Source organism: Eulemur rufifrons, chromosome 16 (assembly GCF_041146395.1).
Source record: "Eulemur rufifrons isolate Redbay chromosome 16, OSU_ERuf_1, whole genome shotgun sequence".
Classification (NCBI taxonomy): Eukaryota; Metazoa; Chordata; class Mammalia; order Primates; family Lemuridae; genus Eulemur; species Eulemur rufifrons.
Genome location: NC_090998.1, coordinates 44027642 through 44050424, shown reverse-complemented (window position 1 = coordinate 44050424; position 22783 = coordinate 44027642). Strand labels below are relative to the sequence as shown.

At 46.0% G+C, this 22783-nt stretch overlaps 2 protein-coding genes and 1 long non-coding RNA gene across 4 annotated transcripts; all 3 read right to left on the bottom strand.

Annotated features, from left to right (window-relative positions):
• Positions 1-3173: 3173 nt before the first annotated feature.
• On the bottom strand, positions 3174-8924 carry ZC3H10 (zinc finger CCCH-type containing 10). 2 transcript variants are annotated; one of them, XM_069490100.1, is made up of 3 exons: positions 8907-8924; positions 8067-8130; positions 3174-6664 (listed from the first exon to the last, which is right to left on the bottom strand). In XM_069490100.1, exon 3 carries the CDS (start codon positions 6607-6609, stop codon positions 5311-5313), a length of 1299 nt encoding a protein of 432 aa, XP_069346201.1. In that variant the 5' UTR covers positions 6610-6664; positions 8067-8130; positions 8907-8924; the 3' UTR covers positions 3174-5310. The 2 variants fall into 2 exon arrangements, with proteins under 2 accessions (XP_069346201.1, XP_069346200.1); XM_069490099.1 differs by lacking the exon at positions 8907-8924 and adding an exon at positions 8459-8522.
• Positions 8925-9393: 469 nt separating this feature from the next.
• LOC138396847 (uncharacterized) lies at positions 9394-10573 on the bottom strand. The gene is made up of 4 exons (XR_011235726.1): positions 10542-10573; positions 10403-10427; positions 10010-10032; positions 9394-9740 (listed from the first exon to the last, which is right to left on the bottom strand). It is a non-coding gene; the product is annotated as an uncharacterized lncRNA (long non-coding RNA).
• Positions 10574-12934: 2361 nt separating this feature from the next.
• Positions 12935-21986, bottom strand: PA2G4 (proliferation-associated 2G4). The gene is made up of 13 exons (XM_069489470.1): positions 21745-21986; positions 19710-19838; positions 18958-19063; positions 18796-18865; positions 18449-18541; positions 16173-16236; positions 15853-15931; positions 15621-15699; positions 15403-15536; positions 15027-15121; positions 14770-14897; positions 14553-14606; positions 12935-14018 (listed from the first exon to the last, which is right to left on the bottom strand). Exons 1-13 carry the CDS (start codon positions 21830-21832, stop codon positions 13953-13955), a joined length of 1185 nt encoding a protein of 394 aa, XP_069345571.1. The 5' UTR covers positions 21833-21986; the 3' UTR covers positions 12935-13952.
• Between the last annotated feature and the right edge of the window lie 797 nt (positions 21987-22783).

The window sequence follows — 22783 nt, the reverse complement described above, 5'->3', positions numbered from 1 at the left end:
AAGGAAGAAAGGGGCTCAGGGGCGGCATTTGATTGGTAATAAAGAAAAGAGGGCGTGGTGTACCAATTAAAGAGGAGAGGCCGGACCAAGAGCTCCCCCACGTGGGATTCGAGTGCCTGCGGTATGACGTCATACAGAGCCGCGCTGCCAATTACTCGGTTTTGGAGAAAGCCCAAGTTGCGAAGTTGAGGGGTTGTGGAGGGTCAGGATTTCTTTCCACACATTCGGACGGTTTGGCAGGATTTGGTCTAGGATTCCTATATATTCATTGGTCAATTTTTCCTAGTTTTCATACTCTAAGCACATTCCTTAGCCTTCTTTTCTTGGCTACCCTTACAAAAGGAAAAGAAATTATCCTATTCGGAGTGGAAGTGTTTGAGAACCGACCCTGTCCATCCTGTCCCCAATCCCCTACCTTTTCCGTGCAGTGTAACGGCTGACGCTAGAGAAAACCGGAGAGTCCGGGAATTACAAACTGGAGATAATCCAGCCTTTAGAGAAGAAAAAAAGAGGAGCGAATAGGATGTGAAGTTTTATTTCTTTTTGGAAATCCCCAAGAGTTGGCTAGTCATCTCTACATAAAGGATGTTTCTCTCTCTCTCTCTCTCTCTCTTTTTTTTCCATGAGCAGCTCTCTTTGCTGGACATAGAGGATGGATTAAGACGAAATTGGCGCCAAAGGCAGGGAAGCCTCAACTGCAGAGGAAATACATTTTCCAAGAATTTCCTGACCCTGAAGAACTTCGAGAACACTAAATTGAGGAATAGAGTGGTGAGATGATTCTGTTTCTTATTTGCCTGAGTTAGAAGAAATGTTTGCAATACAGGTGTAGAATCAATGCAGTTCTACATTGTACTGTGTAGGTTTAGGAAGGAAAAAATGCAGGGTGCACTGATGATGACTATTGTTACTAGTTAACTGGTCTCAGAGGTGGAGTGTTGTCCAAAGACGCAGGTTCTAGACTAACTGGAAGCTGAGGAAAGAAGGGTTGGTCATAAGCTGATTACCTTTTAATGCAGTATATGTGTGTGGGGTGGGGGGGGCTTGTGTTGTTCTTTCTGATGCAGCAGTGGAACTAGGGTTGATTTGGGGGGAGAAACTAGATCTGCAACTGATAAATTTTATCTGGCTCTGCAGGGCATAGATTTCGTCAGGCTGTGTTTCATCAAAGCTGCTTAAAACCTGTCCCTGCTCAGCCTCCCTCCCTTAATCTTATTTTCTCACTTCCTTTTCTCTACTTCCGTAGGGCTGGCAGTGTCTAGACTGCTTCATTAAGTTTGCAGAACTGTATAAGAAACAATTTTCTATCTGCCTCCTTTATCCTCCATATTCCCAGAGGTGAGCAGGTAGAAAAGGGAAACAATGAACTTGGAGGAGAAATGAGTGATCTGCTCACCATCTGAGGAAGCAGAACTACAGCAGGAAAATGGATGAACCTCCTTTAGCGAGAAAGCTCTCTCTATAAACTGAAATCTGCCAAGCATTGGGGTAGGGGAGGGGGTTCCTAAGGCTGGAGGAATGGAGAGGGTGACCTGTGGAGGTTCCTTCCCAAACCTCTCCCTTCCTCACTCATCCAGGTCATCAGATCCTCTTATTTCAGATGTTACGGGGGGTGGTGGTTACAAAATCTCATCCTTAGGAAAGTCTTGTTTCAGCTGAAGCCCGAGAGCCACAGATCAGCAGCTGCAATGCAGTTACCAGCACAAGTAAACAGGGTGGGTCCCGCCCATTGACAATCCTGCTGTCCAGGTGCCACCTGGTGGTGGTAAGCAGTAAGTGGGCAACAGGAAGGGATGGCCGTTTGTTAGAGGAAGTGTCTTACAGAGCGGAGCCTAAGTGAGGAGAGAGAATACCTAGACTTCCTGGACTTACCACGTGCATTTATATGTAAACTATCATTGCCTCTTAGGGAAGGCAGGGGGTTGTATATGGTACTCTGGTCTCAGCCTACTCATGAGGACAGAAGGGGCAACAGGATTTGAGGAAATTTTTTCTGTATTATTTATTCCTTGAAATTTACTGCCAAGTAGTGGTCCCATCCTTGCATGGCTCTATCATTAGAACTTTCTTATGCCAAAGTCTGAAGTCAGACTGCCTGAATAGGTTCCTGGCCCCAGTCCTTACTAGTTGTAGAACCCTGGGAAGGTTACTTTTTTTTTTTTTTTCTGTAGCTCACACCTGACATGGAAGGGCAGGTTACTTTTTAAGCCTGCTTTCTCCTCTGCAAAATAATAGTACCCATTGTGTCAATGAGATGTTACATGTAAAGTGCCTAGCGCAGTGCATTGGCTTATATTAAGCACTCAATAAATGTTAGCTATTCTAGAACTCTTTTTATTTCCTGTGCAGCAAACAGAACCTTCTTCCACTGGGCAGCTCTTCAAATATCTGAAGACATCTATTGGGTTTCCCTTCAGCCTTCTCTTGCCAGTTCTTTTTCAGCTACCCTACTGGCCCTCTGTAAATAATTACATTTAGAAGAACACACAATACTCACGAGTGGTTCCACTTAGGCATAATATAGTAGAACTGTTATATTTACAATCCATGACTAAGGTTCTACTACTGTAATGGAGCCTCTAGAAAGGTGCCTAGAACATAACAGCTCTTAATAAATATTTATAAATTGACATATTGATGACTAAGACTTTTTTTATAGCCAATTGGGAGTCCCAGGTTGTTCTCATCTGACTTATTTCTAATGTAGATGTTTACATTGTTCCTCAGACAAATTCAAGGCTTTATCCCTAAGCAATTTTTTAAGGGGAGAGTGCTGCAGTGTTTTAGTCAATCCAAGTTAGCACTTCCTGTGTTACTGTTGATTAATGGGCTTTTTATATTTTTATCCAAGTTGGGTTTTTTCTTTTTTTCATAAAACATAGCCCTTGGCCATATCACTGGACACTAGAGATTTCTCTAACATGAATGCACTAATCAACATTCCACCAAATGCTACTATTAATTGACCCATAATTTTTTTTCTTATCTGCAATGACTTAGCAGGTGCAAGAGAGGAAAGCAGTTTCTGATATCTGGGAACTGGCCTCACACAGGCTTCAGAGTTTGTTAGGGCTGACCTGGTGCTCACAGATAGCCAATGAGTTCTTCTGTTGGACACAAACAATCTCACAAAACATTAGCATCAGACGATGTCACTCAGTGACTGTGATGAAGTGAGACGAAAAACAAGATCACTTCACAATTTTGTTTAAGTACAAAACAAGGTCAGTGTGCAAACCACAAAACAGCAAACATCCCTTTTCCCAGCTAATGAGTGACTTCATCACCAATGGCAGCTTTAGCTTCACTCTAGTCTGCCCTCCTTCTAGGTAAGATTAAGATACCCAGTCACAGAATTATCCCTGCTTTCCTTACCAGCACTAATCCAACAGAACACCCACTTTCTTAAACCTTCCCCCAAATCACTTAACCAATGTCTAAGTCCTCTGAGTCCTTGCTAACACCCTCCTGCTGAGACACACCATGATTCCAAATGGTGTGCTCTCTTCCTCACTGCAATAGCATTTAAACCCAACTTGTTCAATCGGTGGTCTTTAGTGGGAGTGAATTAATTCAAGACATATGATGTCTACAGTTTCCCAAATCTACCTCTTTAGAGACACTTGGCAAGATGGAAATATAGTCAGGATTTGACTGAGAATTCATGTTGGTATCTATGATTACATTCTTCTCTAAATGTTCATAAACCATCTCTTTTAATAATCTAGAATTGTGCCAGAAAACCAACATTAAATTTATCAATATGTTGTTTCTAAAATCCACAAACAGTATTTGCCCACTTTTAGTTTTTAGGTCCTTTTTTTTTTAAAAAAATGACCGGCTTTGACCTAGCCTACCATCTCCGGTCCCAGGTGTAACCTGAGTGATTAACCAGACAAGAGAGCAAGAGGTAGCAGAAGATACAATGGGGGGAACACAACCCAGGATCACTTTCTCTACCCCCAAATCCACTGTCCCATTAGACCAGACACCTGAGTTGTTTTCCCTACATCAGCCGTGAGCTGAGGAGGAACTGAGGTTTGGCTATTGGGGCCCCTGGCCTTACTGACCTTTAAGTAGACTTAAAACCTCTGGTCCTATGTGGAGACAGAGGGAATAAGGGGATGAACCCTGAGGCTTGTGTCCCCAGAAGAACTCCCTTTTCCCGGCACCTCCCAAGCCTTAAAGGCTTAAGGAATTGGCTATTGAGGAAGGGCTGGGTAGGAGGGACATTAACTGCCATCAACCACTCAGAGAGGCCACTTCCACCTGCCCTGCTCTGTTTGAATAAGGGAAGATCTGTCAACTATATAACATCCCATCCCCATTTCTAAGCAAATATACCCTCCGTAACACCTGCCCTGCTAAAGTGACCCTAGGAGCCCTGGTTACTAAGGCAACCTGGGAGTAACACATACAGAGAGAGATCAGAAACAGATGGGGTTATTTTTAAACTAGGCTAGGTGGCTCCAATGCTTTTACCCCACAAAGCACCTTCCCCAAAGCCCCATTTGGTCTTGTTCTAGATCCCTACCCTTCTCCATTGGCCTTTACCCAATTTACCCAAGCTACTGAGGGTGGGGTCTTTATCCCATTTTGGCATGAGATCTACTTACTGCTCCCATCTTCCACACAGAATATCTAAGCAAGTTTTCACTGCCTCCATTTGTTAAAAATAATTGTTCTTTTATTTCTTTGGAAAGTAGTGGGCCCTGCCCTACGGATTTCCAGGCCAAGCTAGGGTAATGAATGTTTCCCTAGTCTTTGGGCTGGAGTACTATGGTCCCGGCCTTTCCAGGGCCCAGGAGCAGTTTCTGTATTGTCCAACCCAACCAACTGGGCCCCAAATTGTCTGAAGGCTCCTATCAGGCCTTCTCTCCTGGCCACCCACTTCCCAATCTTTCCTGGCTCTCCCTCTGGGCAGGGTATTTTTTTCTTCCAAAACCAGGGCTGGAACCTGTGCTGTGTAGAACAGAGGACAAGACCAGGGATGTCCCCAACTGTGTCCTCTACACAGCCCCTTAGTCAGTCCTTCCTCTCTGCTGGCTTCAGTCTGCACTCCTATACAAGCCCCCATTGTGAGGCTTGAAAGAAGATGGACAAGAGGACCCTCATAAAAGGGAGATGAGTGAAAACACACCAGCCCAACCCCTCCTCAGGACATGCTCCTGAGAAGCATACTCCTTGTAGTCTCTTGTCCTAGTTCTTGAGGGAGCCCTCCAGAAAGGGCCTGGGAGGGCCAGGCGAGTAGGTAAGGGCCCCGCGACCCCACCCTGAGAGGCTATACCAGGGGAGTGTCCAGTAGCCCCATCAGTGTGGCATGGCTGTGATGCGCATGCTCTGGGAAGCGATAGGGTAAGTCACCATGGGAGTGGTAGTGTGGCTCATTGTGATTCCTGCCAAGGGTTGGGCCATCGATACAGCCACAGGGGCCACAGGAGCCACAGATACAGCCACAGGAGCCATGGAGACAGGTGGGGGTGCCATTCCCTGGGCAATTGTTTGAGCCAGAGCAGCTGACAGTGGCGCAATCTCTGGGTTCAAGTGTGGGGGTGGAGCAGTAGGAGGTGCAGCATTAGTTGGGGGAGCAGCTGGAGCTCCAGCAGGGGCCACCAGTTCTTGCTGGGACACAGGACGAGGCTGTAGAGCCTGGCTGCTAAGAGTAGTGTGAGTCTGGGCAATGCCATGGTTAAAAGTGGCGACAGTACCCACGGTGGGGGCCAGAGTCTGCTCAGTCGCTGGTGCAGTGGAGCTCAGGGTCATGACCTTGGCCTGATTGCGGAATTGAGCATTTTGTTCCAGCAGTACCTCATTGGTGGCCAGCAGGTTGCTGACCTGTTTCTTTAGCTCCTCTACTCGCTTCCTGAGCATGGCATTCTCTTCCTCTAGCAGTCTGCACTCTACCCCTCGGGGTGGAGCCAAGCTATATTCATATGATTCAAAATGGGGACCATCAGGGGGACAGCATCCACCTCGCCGGCGCTTGGGGCCTGGCTCATGGTCCTCAAAGCCCCTGTCAGGAAGGTCATAGATATCATAGAGATCGTGACGCCGTCCTGGGGGGACTGAGCCTGTTGAGCCTCCACCACCAGTGCCTCCTCCACCCCGAGCATCGAACTCAAAATCCCGTTGCAGGTGACGGAACTTGCACTTTGCTCCTCTCTGACAGTCACCCTTGAGGAAGTCACGGCAGATAGGCACCTCCTCCTTGCCATTTGGTAGGTCAGCTGGTGAAAGGCCCAGGCCAGCTGCCACTTTCTGCCTCAGCCGAGGGGGAAGCTCTCCTGTCTTCTTATAGCCATCCTCATCTTCCTTGGAGCCATGGATGAAACGGCAGTTTGGGCGGCTACACTCCTTGTTCTGGAAGTCATGGCAGAAGATGAATTCATTTTTGCTCACCCCCAAGTTGGAGACCTCACTCATGTCGGGGTGGCGATATCGACAACGCTTGCCTCGCTTGCACACATTCCTCAAGAAGTCTCTACAGATAGCATCTGAGCTGGCCCCGCCACTGCCGGCCACTGCCCCACTGGCTTCCTCACTGCCACCACCTCCAGGGCCTCCACTGCTGTTCCCAGTGCCGTTGGCATAGTTGTCCCGGTCAGGCATCCTGGTCTCCCCCAACTCAGGGCTTTCTTCCTTTTCTTGCCACTCTTGGTGATCACTAAAAAAGAGAACTGTGTCAAACAAAAGTCCTTCAGAGCTATCCCACTCTTACTGACCATAGGGCAGGCAGCCCAGAGGGACAATGGCTTTGGAGATGGAGAATCTAAGGGATAAGAATTCTGGCTGAAATGGCTGACCCATCAGAACTCCTGCCCAGGCCCTTCTGCACCTGGTCTAGATCAGAATGATTCACACTTGCCTGGGTAACACAGGAGGTGGGGAGTTGGGGTGAAGCAACCTCATCTCACTAATGATGATAGGCCAAGGAGAGGGGAGGGAGAGAATAGTGTTGGATTTCATCTTCCCTTCTGAGCTGACCTTATTAAAGTTGTGGAAATGAAATTAAAACTGCTATCAGCGTCTGAATAGGCTGGGAGGAGACTGGGAATAGTGCCCAAGATGGGTGCTTAGCTACTACGGCTGTGGATGATGGGACACTGGTAAAAAAAACTTCTCGTAACTCCTCTTCCGTGGAATCTTAGGCGAGGGTTCTGTACGTCTCAGATCTCTAGAACCCAAGAAATCCAGGGTAAAGAGACAGAGGGCAGTACCTAAGCCTGTTATTTTTTAGTATTCTCTCTCTGTCCATCACTACTCTCACTCAACTCCAAGGAAGTCAGCCTCCTCCATTTCAGAGGAGTTCTAAGCTGGAATCTCTACTTCTAGACCCCCCCAGGACAAAATCATCTGTGGTAAGGTCAAGTGGGAAGGAGTTAATTTCATGGAACAAGTGACCTTTTTCTCCATTCCCCACCCCCTTACTACCTCCCCATGTGAAGATCCCACTGACATCAAACCACACCATTTCTCACCCTATGAAGATTCTCTTTATTTATAGACTCCATAAAAGCTTTTTAAGTCTCCTATTTCCCAAGAGAGCTCTGGAATGTCAGTCCACTGCCCTGGTTCTAGCCCTCCCCTCTCTCCACCCCAATAAGCCTGGGAGTCCCTATTACCACGTGTCTGACCTCCCAAGCCTTTCCTAAGCAGTGTTCAGGCTCCCCCTGCTGTTGAAACAGGAAAACTTCACATTGTTTCCCTTTGAGCAAGCATAAGGGAATCTTTACTTATTTCTTTGGCTTTGACCTACCCAACCCCACTTCATTGCCTTGACTTTGCCTTCAGATCTCCCCTAAAATAAACTGACCAAACCAGAGGCTAGCGTTACATGAAAATCTTTAAAAGAGGGTCCTTTTCCTCCAAAAGGAGATAATCCCAGAATAACAGAAACGACCAAGAACAGAAGTGGTAAAAGAGGACAAACTTTTACTAAAAGGGAAATGACTAGGTGAAAAATAAATGCTATCAATCCAAGCCTGACCTATGTTGCATGTCCCACCAGAAGCAGATAATTTATATGATATTCCTCCCCACCCAACTTTCCCAGAATTTATTGATACCTGAGGTAGCTCAGGTGAAGTCCGGGGCTCCTGTGGGTCTCCACCTCCACATCACTGCTGGGTTCTGAACAGGAAAAAAAATAGAGACTTGGGTGGGAGAAGGAGTAAGAGTGGAGGACTATGGGGTGGTTGTCACAAGAATGAAGTCTGACAAGACGGCAAAGCTCTGGGAACTTCAGGATTTCTTTAGGGCTCAAAGTGAACTTCTCCACCTGTCAAAGGGAGAAGGCGCCAGTAAGAAGAGTAAGAGAGAACTAACTTGGTGGGACTGGGAGGATGGGTTGGAAAACAAGCCTTGAGTGAACAAAAGGTGAGGGGCACCCTGCCTCAAGACGTGGGGGTCAGAGCCTGGCCGAGGGTTGGAGTTAGGAGCGCCGAATGGGGAGCCTTACAAGGGCAGCGACTGACAGTGCAGTGGGATGGCAGATTAGACTCGGGGGCGGTGATTATGACGCTTCCCAACACCCTAGAGTGTGCGGAAAAAGTCCTAGGAGTTTCCCCGCAGCAAGTCTTCTAGCTTGGCAGGTTCTGTGTACTGCTGCCGGCGCTCAGCCATGAACCAGGTGAACAAGACACTAAGGGAGCACGACGTGAAGAGGGGGACGGGGTGGGGGGGTCCAGGTGACATCAAGCTGAGGGGACCGGCAGGGCTGTGACGTCACGGAGCTGGCGTTTCCTCGCGAAGAGGGGTCAGTCAGAAAACGGGCTCTGCCCTGGGATGTGAGAAAGAGCCAGCTCGGTTCTGGGGGGCCTTGTGTGGCCGGCCGAGCCTAGCCGCTGGGCCGGCCCGACTCCTCCCCTCCGGGCGCGGCCTCCACCTAAGTCTCCCGCCTCCCTCACCTGCCGCCGCCGCCGTAGTTGCTGCTGCCGCCTGCCGGTCCTCTAGCTTCGACAAAGAGCCGCCCACCCTACCATTCTTCCGCTTCCTGCGGAAGTGACGCTCTAGCTACCAGACCCGGAACCACACTCTGTGGTGTGCGAGGAATTTGTGAGACAGGACGCAAGTACCCAGCAAGCTTTGCGTGTCACCATGGTAACCTACCCCAAAGCAAGGCAAAGAACCCTAAATTAAGCCACAATGTAGGCCTCCGGGAAAAGTATTTGCCGCTACTTGCCCGCCAACTTTGAAACCTGCCCACAGGTGTATTACCACACCCTTTCCAGCTCTAGCCAAATTGTGGACCACACGACACAACCCGGGCTGTTACCAACATAGTTTTCTTGACATCCTGCATAGCAAGGGTGGTGACAGGGAACTAGCTGTACTGATAGATAAGAGGATCCCCACCAAATAGAACCGTAAAAAAATACATAATAGACAAGAAGATTTGATTCTTCAGCTGAAACAGCAGGTGATTTATTGTATACTTGTTACAGTTGGCCACAACTGAGAACAGAATTAGTCCAGTATGTCAGGTCCAGGGCAAAGAACCAGTAGGGACTGTTTTGGTATAAGCAAGATGGGTCTCTCAGAGGTGGGCTTGGCGACCGGATGGCGGTGAAGTTCTAGATCCACCGAGAGGCAAGTTCTAGATAGTAGCATGCAGTCCAACAACTTGTACCAGCGTCCCCGGACTCTGGCATTCCATGTTTCTGATCTTGTGGCCTTCACGTGTGCACAAGCAAGCAGTTTACTTGGACCTCTGTCTCATCTTTCTTCTTTTGCGCTTCAGCCTGAAAAGCAGACACGAGAATACAACCCCTGCCTTCAAGCCAGAGTTGTTTCCCTCCCTCCCCTTCAATCAAACGTGCACAGAATACAGGGGGTGGCAAAATGAACAAGCACCACGGTTCTATTGCCCTGTATTCGATCCCCAGTTCTGGCAAGGCAAGCCTCTCAAAACGCTTTTCTCCTAAAGTGCTTTTAGAATTCCAAACCAAATGTTCTCAAGTTTTGACCAAGGCGCACTCCACTTCTTTGGGCTGGGAAAATCTCAACATACCTGCGCATTCGCTTCTTCCTCCACTAGCAACCGGTCATGAAGAAAAGAATTAAAAGAAAGATTAGTCTTACCAGGCTTGGGGGGGCGGGTATGAAGTGCACCATTTACCAAATAGGTTCTCAGTACGAAGGACTGAGCATTTGGTCGCAGCATTTGCATCAGTAATTTGAACACCCTCCCTCAACATAAAACTTAATTCCACCCATTTTTTTCTACCCCATCCTCTTTTCTCCTGTACAGCACTTGAAGACTACCACCTCTGCTTTCTCCCCATTCTATCCTTCCTCTCCCACCAGCTGTGGGGCACCCTGGAGAACCCGGCGGTTCAGCTTTATGGCGGACTTTCCTTGCCTGGGTCTCCCCCTACCTCTCAAGTTACTAGGGACCGCTCACCTTGGCTCTCATGGCGCGGAGGTTTCTACAGGAAAAGAGAGGAAAGATACAGTTAGTCTGCTGTAACGATGGTACATGCAGAGGTCAGATGTTAATGGATTGTACGCGGAATCCGAGCGCAGCCAGCACTAACACTCACCTACAAAGATGGCGCTAAGGCCGAGAGAAAGCCAAAGTTCCGCCTACGGCTTTTTAACAGCGCGCTCCGTGTCGTCACTTCCGCTGTCCAGCCTGTTTCCCGCCCCCAGGGGCGGGGCCGCCCGATGGGAGGTAACAATGGCTTTAGGCTCCTTTCAGATAGCAGGTAAGTGATTGAGTTAGGCGTTCTGTTGGAAAAGAGAGTATTTTCTATTGAGTTACCAATTTTCCCACCCCCCCCATTATTATGAAGACATCGTATTATTTCAAAGTGAGCACCTGTTTTCAATATTAGACCGAGAGGTACAGACCCGAAAAGGATAGTGAGTTCCGCCTTGCTTCTCGTTGCTTCTTGGGAGTTGCGGTTTCCTGCCGAGTCCTCCATTTTCCTTTGGATAGGTGCGGACTGAACAAAAATTCCCAATTGGTTTTCGTGGTTTGCCTTATTTCCAAAATAAATTGCTTACATTCTAAAACAAATAAAAAGGAGATTCTATTTTGGAACTTCTGAAGGTCCTAAGATTCCAGAACATAGGAAGATGTAAAGTGGGGAGTCGGTAGCGCTGCTGTGCTATAAAGAGACCCTCTCGTAAGATAGAGCTACTCTTTTCCCCTGTAACTCCGGGAATACAGTAGCTGACGACGGTTTTTCCCTACAATGCTTGACGCAGAATGTCACTACAGATTCCTGGCCACATTGCATTGTTTGTTCAAAAAATACTTCAGTGATTCTCTAACTAGCGGTGACGATGAAACCAATGGATAGAGAGGAAAATTAGCTAAATCCTCTTAGGGAAAGTATGACATTTGGTATTAAGATAAAAAACTTCCCAGTCTCACAGCATGGTCAGGTTAGAAGCCCAGTAAAACAAGCAGTTCCCCAAAGATTTGGCTACAGCAAACTTAATTTATGGAGGATGAAAAAGAACTGTAACCATGCAGACAATCTTAGCCGTTAAACTACTGTAAGATTTTGTGTGATTGCCATAATCCCTTTTTTTGTGGTTACCTTTTGTTACTTATACAATAACTTCACTTTTTTTTTTTTTTTTTTTTGAAACAGGGCCTCATTCTGTTCCTGCTAGAGTGCAGTGGCATCATTATAGCTCACTGCAACCTCAAACTCCTGGGCTCAAGCAATCTTCCCACCTCAGCCTCCCCAGTAGCTGGTACTACAGGCACATGCCACCACACTTGGCTAATTTTTCTATTTTTTGTAGAGATGGGGTGTCTCTTGCTCAGGCTGGTCTCAAACTCCTGACCTCAAGCAATCTTCCTCCTGCCGTGGCCTCCCAACATGCTAGGATTACAGGGATAACCCACGACGCCTGGCCTTTTAACTCTTGAAAAACAAGTTTTAAAAATTAAGGTCCTTGTTCTAAATGTTTGAGTAGTTTGAGTGCTGTCAACATCAGAATATAACAATTTTTTTGGTTGTGTTTTTGTTTTTTTCTTGAGACAGGGTTTCGCTCTGTGCCCAGGCTGAAGTGCAGTGGCACAGTCATAGCTCACTGCAGCCTCCAACTCCTGGGCTCAAGTGATCCTCCCGCCTCGGCCTCCCAGAGTGCTAGGATTACAGGCGTGAGCCACAGTGCCCAGCTGAAAAAGTTTTTTTTAATAGACTTTATTTTTTGGACTAGTTTTAGGTTCACAAAATTGAGAGGACGACACAGAGATTTCCCGCATATGTCCTGTACATCACCTCCCCCATTATAAACATCCCTTACCAGAGTGGTACATTTGTGACAATTGATGAATCTACATTGACACCAATATCATCCAAAGACCATACATAGTTTACACCAGGGTTCACTCATGGTGTTGTACATTCTCTGGGTTTGGACAAATGTATAATGGAGAGAGGGGTGAATAGGTATAGTATAGAGAATTTTTAGGTCAGTGGAACTACTCTATATATTTTAATGGGGGAAAGCATGTCATTATACATTCGTCCTGTTCTTAAGTTTTCTTCACTATAGTATTTCAAGGTCAGCAGTGCCTCACATGTAATAAAATACTCAAATCTACTTACCCACCCAAGTTCACTCAGCCTGGCCCTAAAATTAGTATAACATCAAAGACATTTTTCCTGAATCAAGACAAATATTTTTAGTGTTTTGTGCAGTACAATTAAGTGTCCTAGTCCTGAACAAATGTCAGCAGTGAAGGTTACATGTCTACTTTAGAAAATTAACTCATCAAGCACCCATAGATGATTTACTGTTATCTTCAAAGAATCCAGGATTTCCCAACCCAAGATACTTGTTGTTTTAGGAAGATAAAAAAAAGTATGGCACTTTTTTAGAAAAACAGTTGCATTTGCTACTTCCTCAACTGACACTTTCCCCACCTCCATCAAGTAAGAGCATACAAAAGCAAGTCATTATGAGCAAATCCAAATTTATTATAATACCATGTCATTTTCAATGTTTAAAAACCTCTTAAGTTAGTGAGAGCCCCAGTCCCCTGGGACAGCATGCCAGAGGTACTGAAACTTGTCACCTTTCTCTACAAACCCCCAGCAATCCAATTCAAGTCCATAGCTTCAGAAAGCCAGGAGTTGTTTCTTCAGTCAGTCTACTCCTCTGGTTCCTGGTTTTTGTTTCAAGGCAGGGATATTTCAAACAGGGAAAACCACAGTTGAGCTTCCAGCTCGGGTTTGTATAAGATGGAGTGAGGGAAGACCCCACAGAAAAGGACAAGGTTGAGATGGATTACTTCTTTACAGCTTTGTGAAAATGGAAGGAAAAAAAAGATTTATAAATGAGGATCCATTTGATGAGAATCTCCTCGTAAATGGAGGCTCCAGCTCCTAAAAATGGGAGGAGCCTGACTAGACAGCCTGAATCAGAAGAGAAATCTGCCACATGTGAATAAAAAAAACAGCTCCTCTTAATTTTGAGGCCAGACAAAATACCTGGGGAGAGTGGGAAAAGAGAGAAAAAAGGCCCAAACAGATGGGAAAATGCTGACATTAGAGTGGCATTACAAAAAAACCAAAAACAAAACAAAACAACAAAAAAAACAGCTGAGTGTTTAGCAGTGGTGGCTAATTTAGCCTTCTCCCTGTTCTGTGGTAGAGCCACAAACCTTGATGAAGCAGAGAGTAGTAGAAAAGGCTAGAAAGAGGGGCCTGAAGACGATGGATTTTGACTCCTGATTTTATTATTCAATTTCTTTTTTTCTATTTAAAGTAGTCTTCGGTGGCTGGGAAGCCTTGCCTCCCAAGACCAGAGTCAGTTGGAGCTGGTTGTTGTTGGAAGGGAGTGGGTTGGGGGACTGGGATGGGGGCAGGGAGACCCCGCTCTGCTGGCGATCCTGGGTGTAGAACACGAACTGCACTTCACAGAGCCTGGGGTGTGGTGGGAAGGGGATGAGGCAGGAGCGGCAAGCTGGGGAGATGGGACCCACCTCAGTCCCCAGCTTCATTTTCTTCTAATGTTTCCCCACTGGTGGCATTCTCTGCAGTCTTGGAGGCCTATATATTCAAGAAAAGGACAGAGAGAAGACTTGTCAGTTTCTAACTGCTTGGGGTAGTGTCTGAGGTACAAGAAATATCTTTGTAGTCTGGGTCAGGGCTGAAATATGGATATACAGACAGTCGTTGATTCACAATGGCTGACTTAACGATTTTTCAGCTTCACAGTGGTGTGAAACCAATATGCGTATCATGATACTTGATAATTTATTTAACAAAACATGAGATATTCACTACCTTATTATAAAATAGGCTTTGTGTTAGATAATTTTGCCCAACTATAGGCTAACGTAAAGTGTTCTGAGCACATTTAAGGTAGGCCAGGATAAGCTATGATGTTCTCAGTATGTTAGGTGTATTAAATCCATTTTTCACTTAACTATTTTCCATTTATGATGGGCATCTCAGGACGTAGCCCCATCATAGGTTGAGGAGCATCTATCTATACAAAAGTCCATGCCCCACCATGACCCAGGAAGGTGGAATAAAGAGGGATCAGGTTCACCGTGCCAGAGAGGGATGATCATAACACACCTTCTTTTTTTTCTTTTTCTGGGTTTTCCGACTTGCAGAACTCTGGAGGAGGGCCTGGAAAACAGAAAGAATGTAACAAATTTTGAGGAAATGTGGAGGAAACAAAAACACAAATTGTTACTCTAAGTCCTGCAGCTCTTTTCAGGACTTTGCTGGTATTTAGCCCTTACTCCCAGGGGAGGTGCCATGTGCCCACCACCTTCTATTCTACACTAACCTTCAACTCTGCATCCTGGACCTCCATCTCAGACTTGTAGAGCTCAGGCTCAAAGGGACCACTGGTTATCCTCATAGGGCCATTGGGCATGAGCAGAACTGTAAATTTAAACTGGGCAACAAATTCACCTATGGGAAAAATGAAAAGTTTTGATAAAACGTTCCTTTGTTGTACTTAGCTCTTCTGAAGTTACAGGGAAAAGAAGGATGCCATATAATCAGGGGCTCCGAAGTGAAAACTCTCTTCTTTGTACTCACCCTCCTTCTCATAGAGAACATTAAATGGTTGCAGCAGTTCATGTTTGGCGCACTCCACCACACCCATCCGAGCCTTCTTCTCATCTTCAAATGCTCTGGGTAGGAGAAGACAATATTCAGAAGTATCCTTAACTCCCCATCAAGTGTTACCATTTTGCTTATGTTTCTAAATAGCTCCTACCCTCAGGCAGAAATCGTGCTCAGGACTGCTATTTTACATTACCTTCAATGAGAAACAGACAGGGAAAGGGAGGGAGCGACCGAGTGCATGCTACATGTTTAGGCAGGAAGGGAGGAATGGGGGAGGGAAAAGCGTTCCTAGGTGCATGGTCTGAGTCAGACTGGTTCCAAGTCCTGTCCTTGCTAAGTGCAGTACCTTAAAGTAAATGGCATGGCATCAAAACGCCTTTCCACCTCACTGAAGAAGGCACGTGAAGTTTTCATTTTCAGGCCATATTGTTTAGAAGGGTCTCGTTTATAAATGGTGGTTCTCTGTCCTGCATCCTTGGCCTACAAGAGTACATTAAGTCACCTTTGGTCTGGTGAACACACCCTCAGTCATCTCCACTTTGCCAACTCTGGTACTGTCCTCACCTTGCCTTCTCCTGAGCTGACGAGAACATCCACAGCATATACTTCATGTACCTCAAATTCAGCTATTTCATGGTCCTTCCTAAAAGGAATAGAGAGAAAGAGAACATTAAAAGTAATACATAGCTCCTGGGAGCTTTGAGTAGAAGGTGGACAAGATTAAGTTGGGAGTATGGGAACAAAGTTGATGACTAGTCTGGTGTGACAGAAGGTGAAGAGTGGGGTTGGCACCTACTTCTGCTGGTCTGTGGGATTCTGGATAATGGTTTTCTCTCCATCGATGACATGCTGCTTCAACTGATGTGACAGCATACCTGTATACAGGACACAGCCCATGGTACCAGCTATCTAGAATCCCAAAAGGTTTCTAAATCCACCCACCTAAGTAGTTTGAAGGGGCAGGCAATGAGAAAAGTGCCTGGTTATGAAAACACACAGCACTGAGATTTCTGGCTTAGACTGAATAGAGCCAGGATGGATCATTAAGGGAGCAAAGCCTTAATTCTGCTAAACTACTCATTCTTAGACCCTCAACCCTGTTATCTGAGGTCTCACCTTCTATTGGTGTGCAATTAAATGAGTGAGCAACTTTGTTCCAGGCTTCCGTCACTTGTGTATTCTAGAAGTACAAGATTAAATAAAAGGTGAGATATCAGGGGCTAATAAGTTCTCTACCATGAGAATAAACAGCACAAAAGAATAGAGAGTTCTCATATCCTCCATCAAGTGCCAACAATTTTTATTCACTGGTTTTTCACTTCATAGCCCTATTATCCTCCTACAACCTAAAAATACCTTATATAGATGCTCCTTAACTTAAAATGGGGTTACGTCCTGATAAACTCATTTTAAGTTGAAAATATCTATAAAGTTGAAAATACATTTAATATACCTAACCTACCAAACATCATAGCCTAGCCTACCTTAAATGTGCTCACAACACTTACATTGGGCAAAATTATCCAAAACAAAGCCTATTTTAGAATAGCGTTGAATATCTCTTGTAATTTATTCAGTACTGTATTGAAAGTGAAATATAGAATGGTTGTATGGGTACTCAAAGTACAGTTTCTACTGAATGTGTATTTGCTTTTTTGAACAATTAAGTCTGTATTTGCATATCATTTTACAAAGCACTTTCAGAAAGATGGTCCAATTAGACAATTCTTGAGGGTGAACAGGGCAGACGTATAACCCAGTCTAGAAGATGAGGACACTGAGGCTCATAAGGGTTAAGTGATCTGCCCAAGGTTAAATGAGTGTTAAGTAGAACAATCTAGTCATAAACCCAGGTTTTCTGATGTTAAGTCCAATGTTTATTCCTTTATATCTGGCATTATAACCTATTGAGAGGGGACAGCAAACCCTTCTTTTTTCTTTTTTTTTAAGCCTCTTTCAAACATGATCTGATCCTCACCAAAGCTACCATTCTTAAGACAAAAAAAAAAAAGTGAATAATCAAAGCTAACATTTAATTATGTGGCAGGTATTATAAATACTTTATGTGAATTACCTCAATTGTCATAATAACCCTATGAGAATAAAGCACAATTTTTATTTTTCCCGTTTTACAGATAAAGAAATTTGAACTCAACATTATTTTTAAGCAGTAAGGGACACTAATAGGGTATGAACCCAATCTGATTTCATAGCTACACGTGTGATTACACAACATTACTTTCCCGTGAAAATACATAAATATGTAAATAATAAAAATAATAGTGTGTAAAATAACAACAAATTCAAGTCCGTACTATATGCCAGGCATTGTTCAAAGGGCTTTATAACAACTTTATGAAGGTAGGTATCATCGCAAGGAAACTGAGAGGTTTATGTAAAAATAATGTAATTAAGTAATAAAAGTACAAATTGATTAAAGGTGAGGAACAAGCACATAGGGTCCATATCCTATTACTGCCCCTTACTGCTTGAACACAGAAAAGGAGAAAGAAAAAAGGACAATGCTTAAAGTATTGAATAGGTGTCTGGAAATTTAAGTGTTAGCGATGTCTCCACTGACAACCTAACATGCTTAACATTTTTTGCTCATGAGAACTTTATGATCCCTGGGCTTCCTAACTATCTTGCAAAGTACAGAACTAACTTTTGGCCTCTCTTTGGCACCAGTTAACTGGTACTATTATCTCTCTTGCCTGCCCTTTTAATGATTTTTGTTCTATGAGACTTTAAAATTAATTGTTTGTATCTGTGTCTTATTATAAGCTACCTACCTCAAATTATTTTGGGAAAAGAGGCACATACAAAACATAAACAGACCGGGCGCGGTGGCTCACGCCTGTAATCCTAGCACTCTGGGAGGCCGAGGCGGGTAGATCGCTCGAGGTCAGGAGTTCGAGACCAGCCTGAGCAAGAGCGAGACCCCATCTCTACTAAAAATAGAAAGAAATTATATGGACAACTAAAAATCTATATAGAAAAAATTAGCCGGGCATGGTGGCTCATGCCTGTAGTCCCAGCTACTCGGGAGGCTGAGGCAGTAGGATCGCTTAAGCCGAGGAGTCTGAGGTTGCTGTGAGCTAAGCGGACGCCATGGCACTCACTCTAGCCTGGGCAACAAAGTGAGACTCTGTCTCAACAAAAAAAAAAAAAAAAAAAAAAAAACATAAACAAAGGAAGGCTCTCTATAGGCCCCATGAAGAAGGGATCATATATCTCCATATACCTAGCATGGAACTATCTATGGTAGGCACCGTGTAGCTAAATTTTACAAAGCTGTTTTAGAGGGGGACTATAGAGGAGGTTAGAAATAGCTCTAGTGCCTGATACATCTTTGGTTCTATCAAGCTTTGGAGTTGGATAAAACAGCTTACCTGGTTTCCAGGTTTGACCAAGCGTAGGGCAGCTTCAGCACAAAGGTGAGCTGCCTTAATGACATCTGCTTTCCGCCCTGTTACTTGGGTCCCCTGTAGATAAGGACATGCAATCAATGTCTTCCTGGAAAGCCTGCTAACTCAGCTGGCCGTTTAGTTAATATCTATCTGTGTGCCCGTATGCAAAGGTGAGCCAATGAACAGGAGAGAAAAAACCTTTATCCTTTTGTTTCTCTAGAGACTCTCTCTCAAAACTTATATGGTGATAGGGGATGGAGGTAAGAGACAAATGGCAGTACACCCCATCCCTAGCTAGGTTGAACAGAGATCAAAAGCAGGCCACCTACCTGAGCTACATCAACCACAAAAGTGTGAGCCACATTGGCAATGAAGCCATCCACGTGGACCCCAAGGTCACTAAAAGGCAAGAGCAAAGTACTGCATTAGGAATCGGCACTATGTAAATGCTTTAAAAAAAGGACAAATGCCTTAAAATGGTTTAACCTTACATTTTTATTAAGTCACCTTCCTTGAGAATATAGTCCTGGTCACTCTTCAAAGGCGAGAAGTGACATACACAGTTATTTACCGAAATGCTGGTGGGAAAGGCAATACCTGCAAAGAAAGAATCATCAGGCCGGGCGCGATGGCTCACGCCTGTAATCCTAGCACTCTGGGAGGCCGAGGTGGGCGGATCGTTTGAGCTCAGGAGTTCGAGACCAGCCTGAGCAAGAGCGAGACCCCATCTCTATTAAACATAGAAAGAAATTATATGGACAGCTAAAAATATATATAAAAAAAATTAGCCGGGCATGGTGGTGCATGCCTGTAGTCCCAGCTACTCGGGAGGCTGAGACAGGAGGATCGCTTGAGCTCAGGAGTTTGAGGTTGCTGTGAGCTAGGCTGACGCCACAGCACTCACTCTAGCCTGGGCAACAGAGTAAGACTCTGTCTCAAAAAAAAAAAAAAAAAAAAAAAGAATCATCAGCCTTACTCTCTGCTTTGCTCTCTTCTGGGAGCCCTGTTGCCCTTCAGGAAAATAGAAGGATTTTTTTCAGAGTTGTGCTTAAGTTTCATCAGTTTGGATTGGGTAGGAAACTTTTTGTATTCCATTTGTCATTCCAAATTTCCAAATATCTCAACCAGAGCTGGGTAGGGGCCGTATCATTATAATGAAAAAAAACCAAAAAACCAAACAACAAGAAAAAACACACAGGACCAAACAAGAGTTAAAGTGAGGGACTTTTTTGGGTTTTTTTACCTTTCTTCATTTCCTTTTCTTTCTTGAAGATTTTCCCTGTCTCTTCCATAATCATGGCATCACCCTTCTCACATAGGCTCAGTACCGACACACCTGAACTGGATGCTTCCACCAAAGTCCGAAGTACTCCTGGGGACAGAATCCCACCATGTCAGCCTTGCATGTACTCACTATCTAGTTACCACTCAAGTAATACCTGGAAGTTGGACTCAGAGTTTCTAATATTCCCTAGTGCCACTGCCCTGAGGCTGAAAGACGAAACAAGTTTTGCCTCTTGGAACATATAATCTCTAATTTTTACCTTCCTTTCCTTAAAAAAAAAAAAAAAGGTCAACATTCCCTTCTCTCCCTTACATTATGTGACACGTAGTTATATACAACTTTCTCTCTAGACAAGGCCTCACACTTTCCAAAGATAATACCTTTGGTGTGTTAGGACAGAGTTATGAACTTCAGGGGCTCTCGCCAAAGTATCCCACATACATGCAAAGAGGATTAGAAGAAATTTATAGGCATCAGGGACAACGGGAAGGTAGACACAGAATTGCTGACTCGAAGCTGATGCATAGTTAAATGTTCCTGTCTTCCCTTCCCAGACACCCTAATTAGGTGTTAGTAACGTCAATTTATGTAGACTTATTTCTTCACAAACAAGTGTATAAGCCAAGACTTAATCTAAGGTCCTTGGGCTTCGGAGACCCATGGTTTATAACTTTCAGTAGATCTCAAAGATGTATGTATGTATGTGACCCCAAAGTTTCAAAACTGGTATGTGAGATCACAAGTCCCTCAAGTTATAAATTGCAAGAAAGAAAAAATATTTTTTTTCTGATTCAAAGCACTAGCATGAAATACCAAAAGGTAGCGAAAAATGAGGATACTATACTAAATGTGCATTGTTAGAAAGCATTGGTCTGTTCATGCCCTCTCCATGATATATCCTGAACTTCCTGTTTGATTTTTGATACCTGTTTTGGTGACTCTTTGGAAGCTGGAAAATAGGACCAAAGGCATCCTAAATACCTCCTCCCAACAATGTTTACTGTCAGAACCATTTAAAAGCCTAAGGACAAGCAGTTTCTATCTCCCTAACTGGGTTTTAAAATGGAAAGGTGAATTGGAAAGAGAAAATAGAAAGTGAGACATCTGTCTAGAGCGGCAGGCAACTGCTTGAGAACGTCAGCGCACAGCTCAAACAAGGATGACTTATGACAATCCTAAAATCAATCCTCCCTGTTCCAATACTCTTCACAAGCCTGCCTAGTAGAGCTCGAGGAGGGCCCCCAAACACTCCTGGAGTTGTCAAATCATTGAGAACAAATTTGAAAGCTAATTACAGCTATCTGCACAGATTGGAGGGGTGACAGGAATGAATAACTTCAAGAAAAGACAGATGTATTTCCAAGATTTGTGTTAGGAGCTCCAGGAGTGCCCTCCAACGGCCCCCTGAGCTGGCCCAAGGGTAGAAGGGGGCCCCCACCAGGGTAAGAGCTGAAGTAAAGAAGCGAGCAAAGCAAAGCACGTGGTGGGGAAGCTGGTGTCAGGGACAGTAGTGGAAGAATAAGGGAGCCAGCGATCCACATGGGGACCCAGCAACACGTGCTGGCTGGGCTCCTGACGCCCCAGAGACGCGACAAGACAGAGGGGCGCTTCCGTCACCAACAGCTGGGCCCTTCCTTTTCGAGGTGGCCTCGCCGCTGCCAGAATCAGAGGAAACAGAAATCCGGACTGAGGGGTAAGAACAGGAGAAGACGCGCTTTGCCCCCTAACCAACGGCCTAGGGTCGGAGCCTGCAGGAGGCCCCTCTCTGCGCTCTTCCCGGTCGCTGGCCCGCACCTCCACAGACTCCAGCCCAGGCCTGGCCGCTCAGGTCCCAGGCGCGACACCAGGTTTTCCCACCACGCCGCCCCCAGCGGACTAGTGTGGGCCCATCAGTAGCTTTCTCCACATGACCCCGCCGCTCCAACCCCTCCGGGACCAGTCTGGCACTTTTCCCTCTCAGCCTCGATTCCCGGACCCCTGAGGCCGCACTCACGGTTGGCGATGTCGCCCCCCATCTTATACTTGGTCACGACCAGGTCTTCGGCGATAGTTTGCTCCTGCTGCTCGTCCTCGCCCGACATCTTCCACCACCACCACTGCAGCCTCGTTTTCCCTGAGCCGCCGCCTCTGTCTCCCTTCTCAGCCACAGGCTGTGGTAAGAGCCCCCTCGATCCGCGAGGAGAGAGCAAGCGAAAGCGCGAGCAAGCAAGGGAGCGGGCAGGCAGGCGAGAGCGAGAAGCTGCGAGCGCGCGGGCTGAGGCGCAGGGCGCGCTGGGACAATGAGTCCTTCCCACCGCCAACCTCTGGCCGCCTTCGTGGTCGTGAGAACTACAATTCCCAGCCTGCCTCTCGCGCCCCTACGCCAGGCCCTGGGGCCTTGCCCTCCAAGGGGCTCGCACTCCGAAATCGCCGGGCACGCTGGGAAGGATCAGGCTCCGGCGGGAAGGCGGAGCCGTTGGGGAGTCTAAGGGGACGCGTGGTTTCGCCCGGAAAAACCACTTCCACGGAGTGTGCTGAGCCAAAGCCCGTAATAGAAGAGGGCGGGCTGAGGGAGAAGGGGCGGAGCCACGGCCGGGAACTGGGTTTAGAGGCGGCGCGGTAGGGTGGAGCAGCGTGGAGCCGAGGCGGGTGGGCAGTGTCTACACTTAGGGCGGGGAGGCTGGGTTCGCCCTTCCTGGGATACCTGGCTAGACTTGCGGGACCGGCCCAGCCGGTCCAAACCTCTTCCAATGCCCGCAGAACGCGAAGGGGCAGAGCAGGTGTGGAAGACCAACGTGTTGGGAGCAGGGGCTAACTGGTTAGCCAGGCTCTGAAGAGATTGTCCCTTTTATTTATTTATTTATTTTTTTGAGACAGAGTCTCGCTCTGTTACCCATGTTAGCATGCCCTGGCGTCATCGTAGCTCACAGCAACCTCAAACTCCTGGGCTCAAGGGATCCCCTGCCTCAGCCTCCCGAGTAGCTGGGACTACAGGCGTGCGCCACCACGGCCGGCTAATTTTTTCTATTTTTTTAGTTGCGCAGCTAATTTCT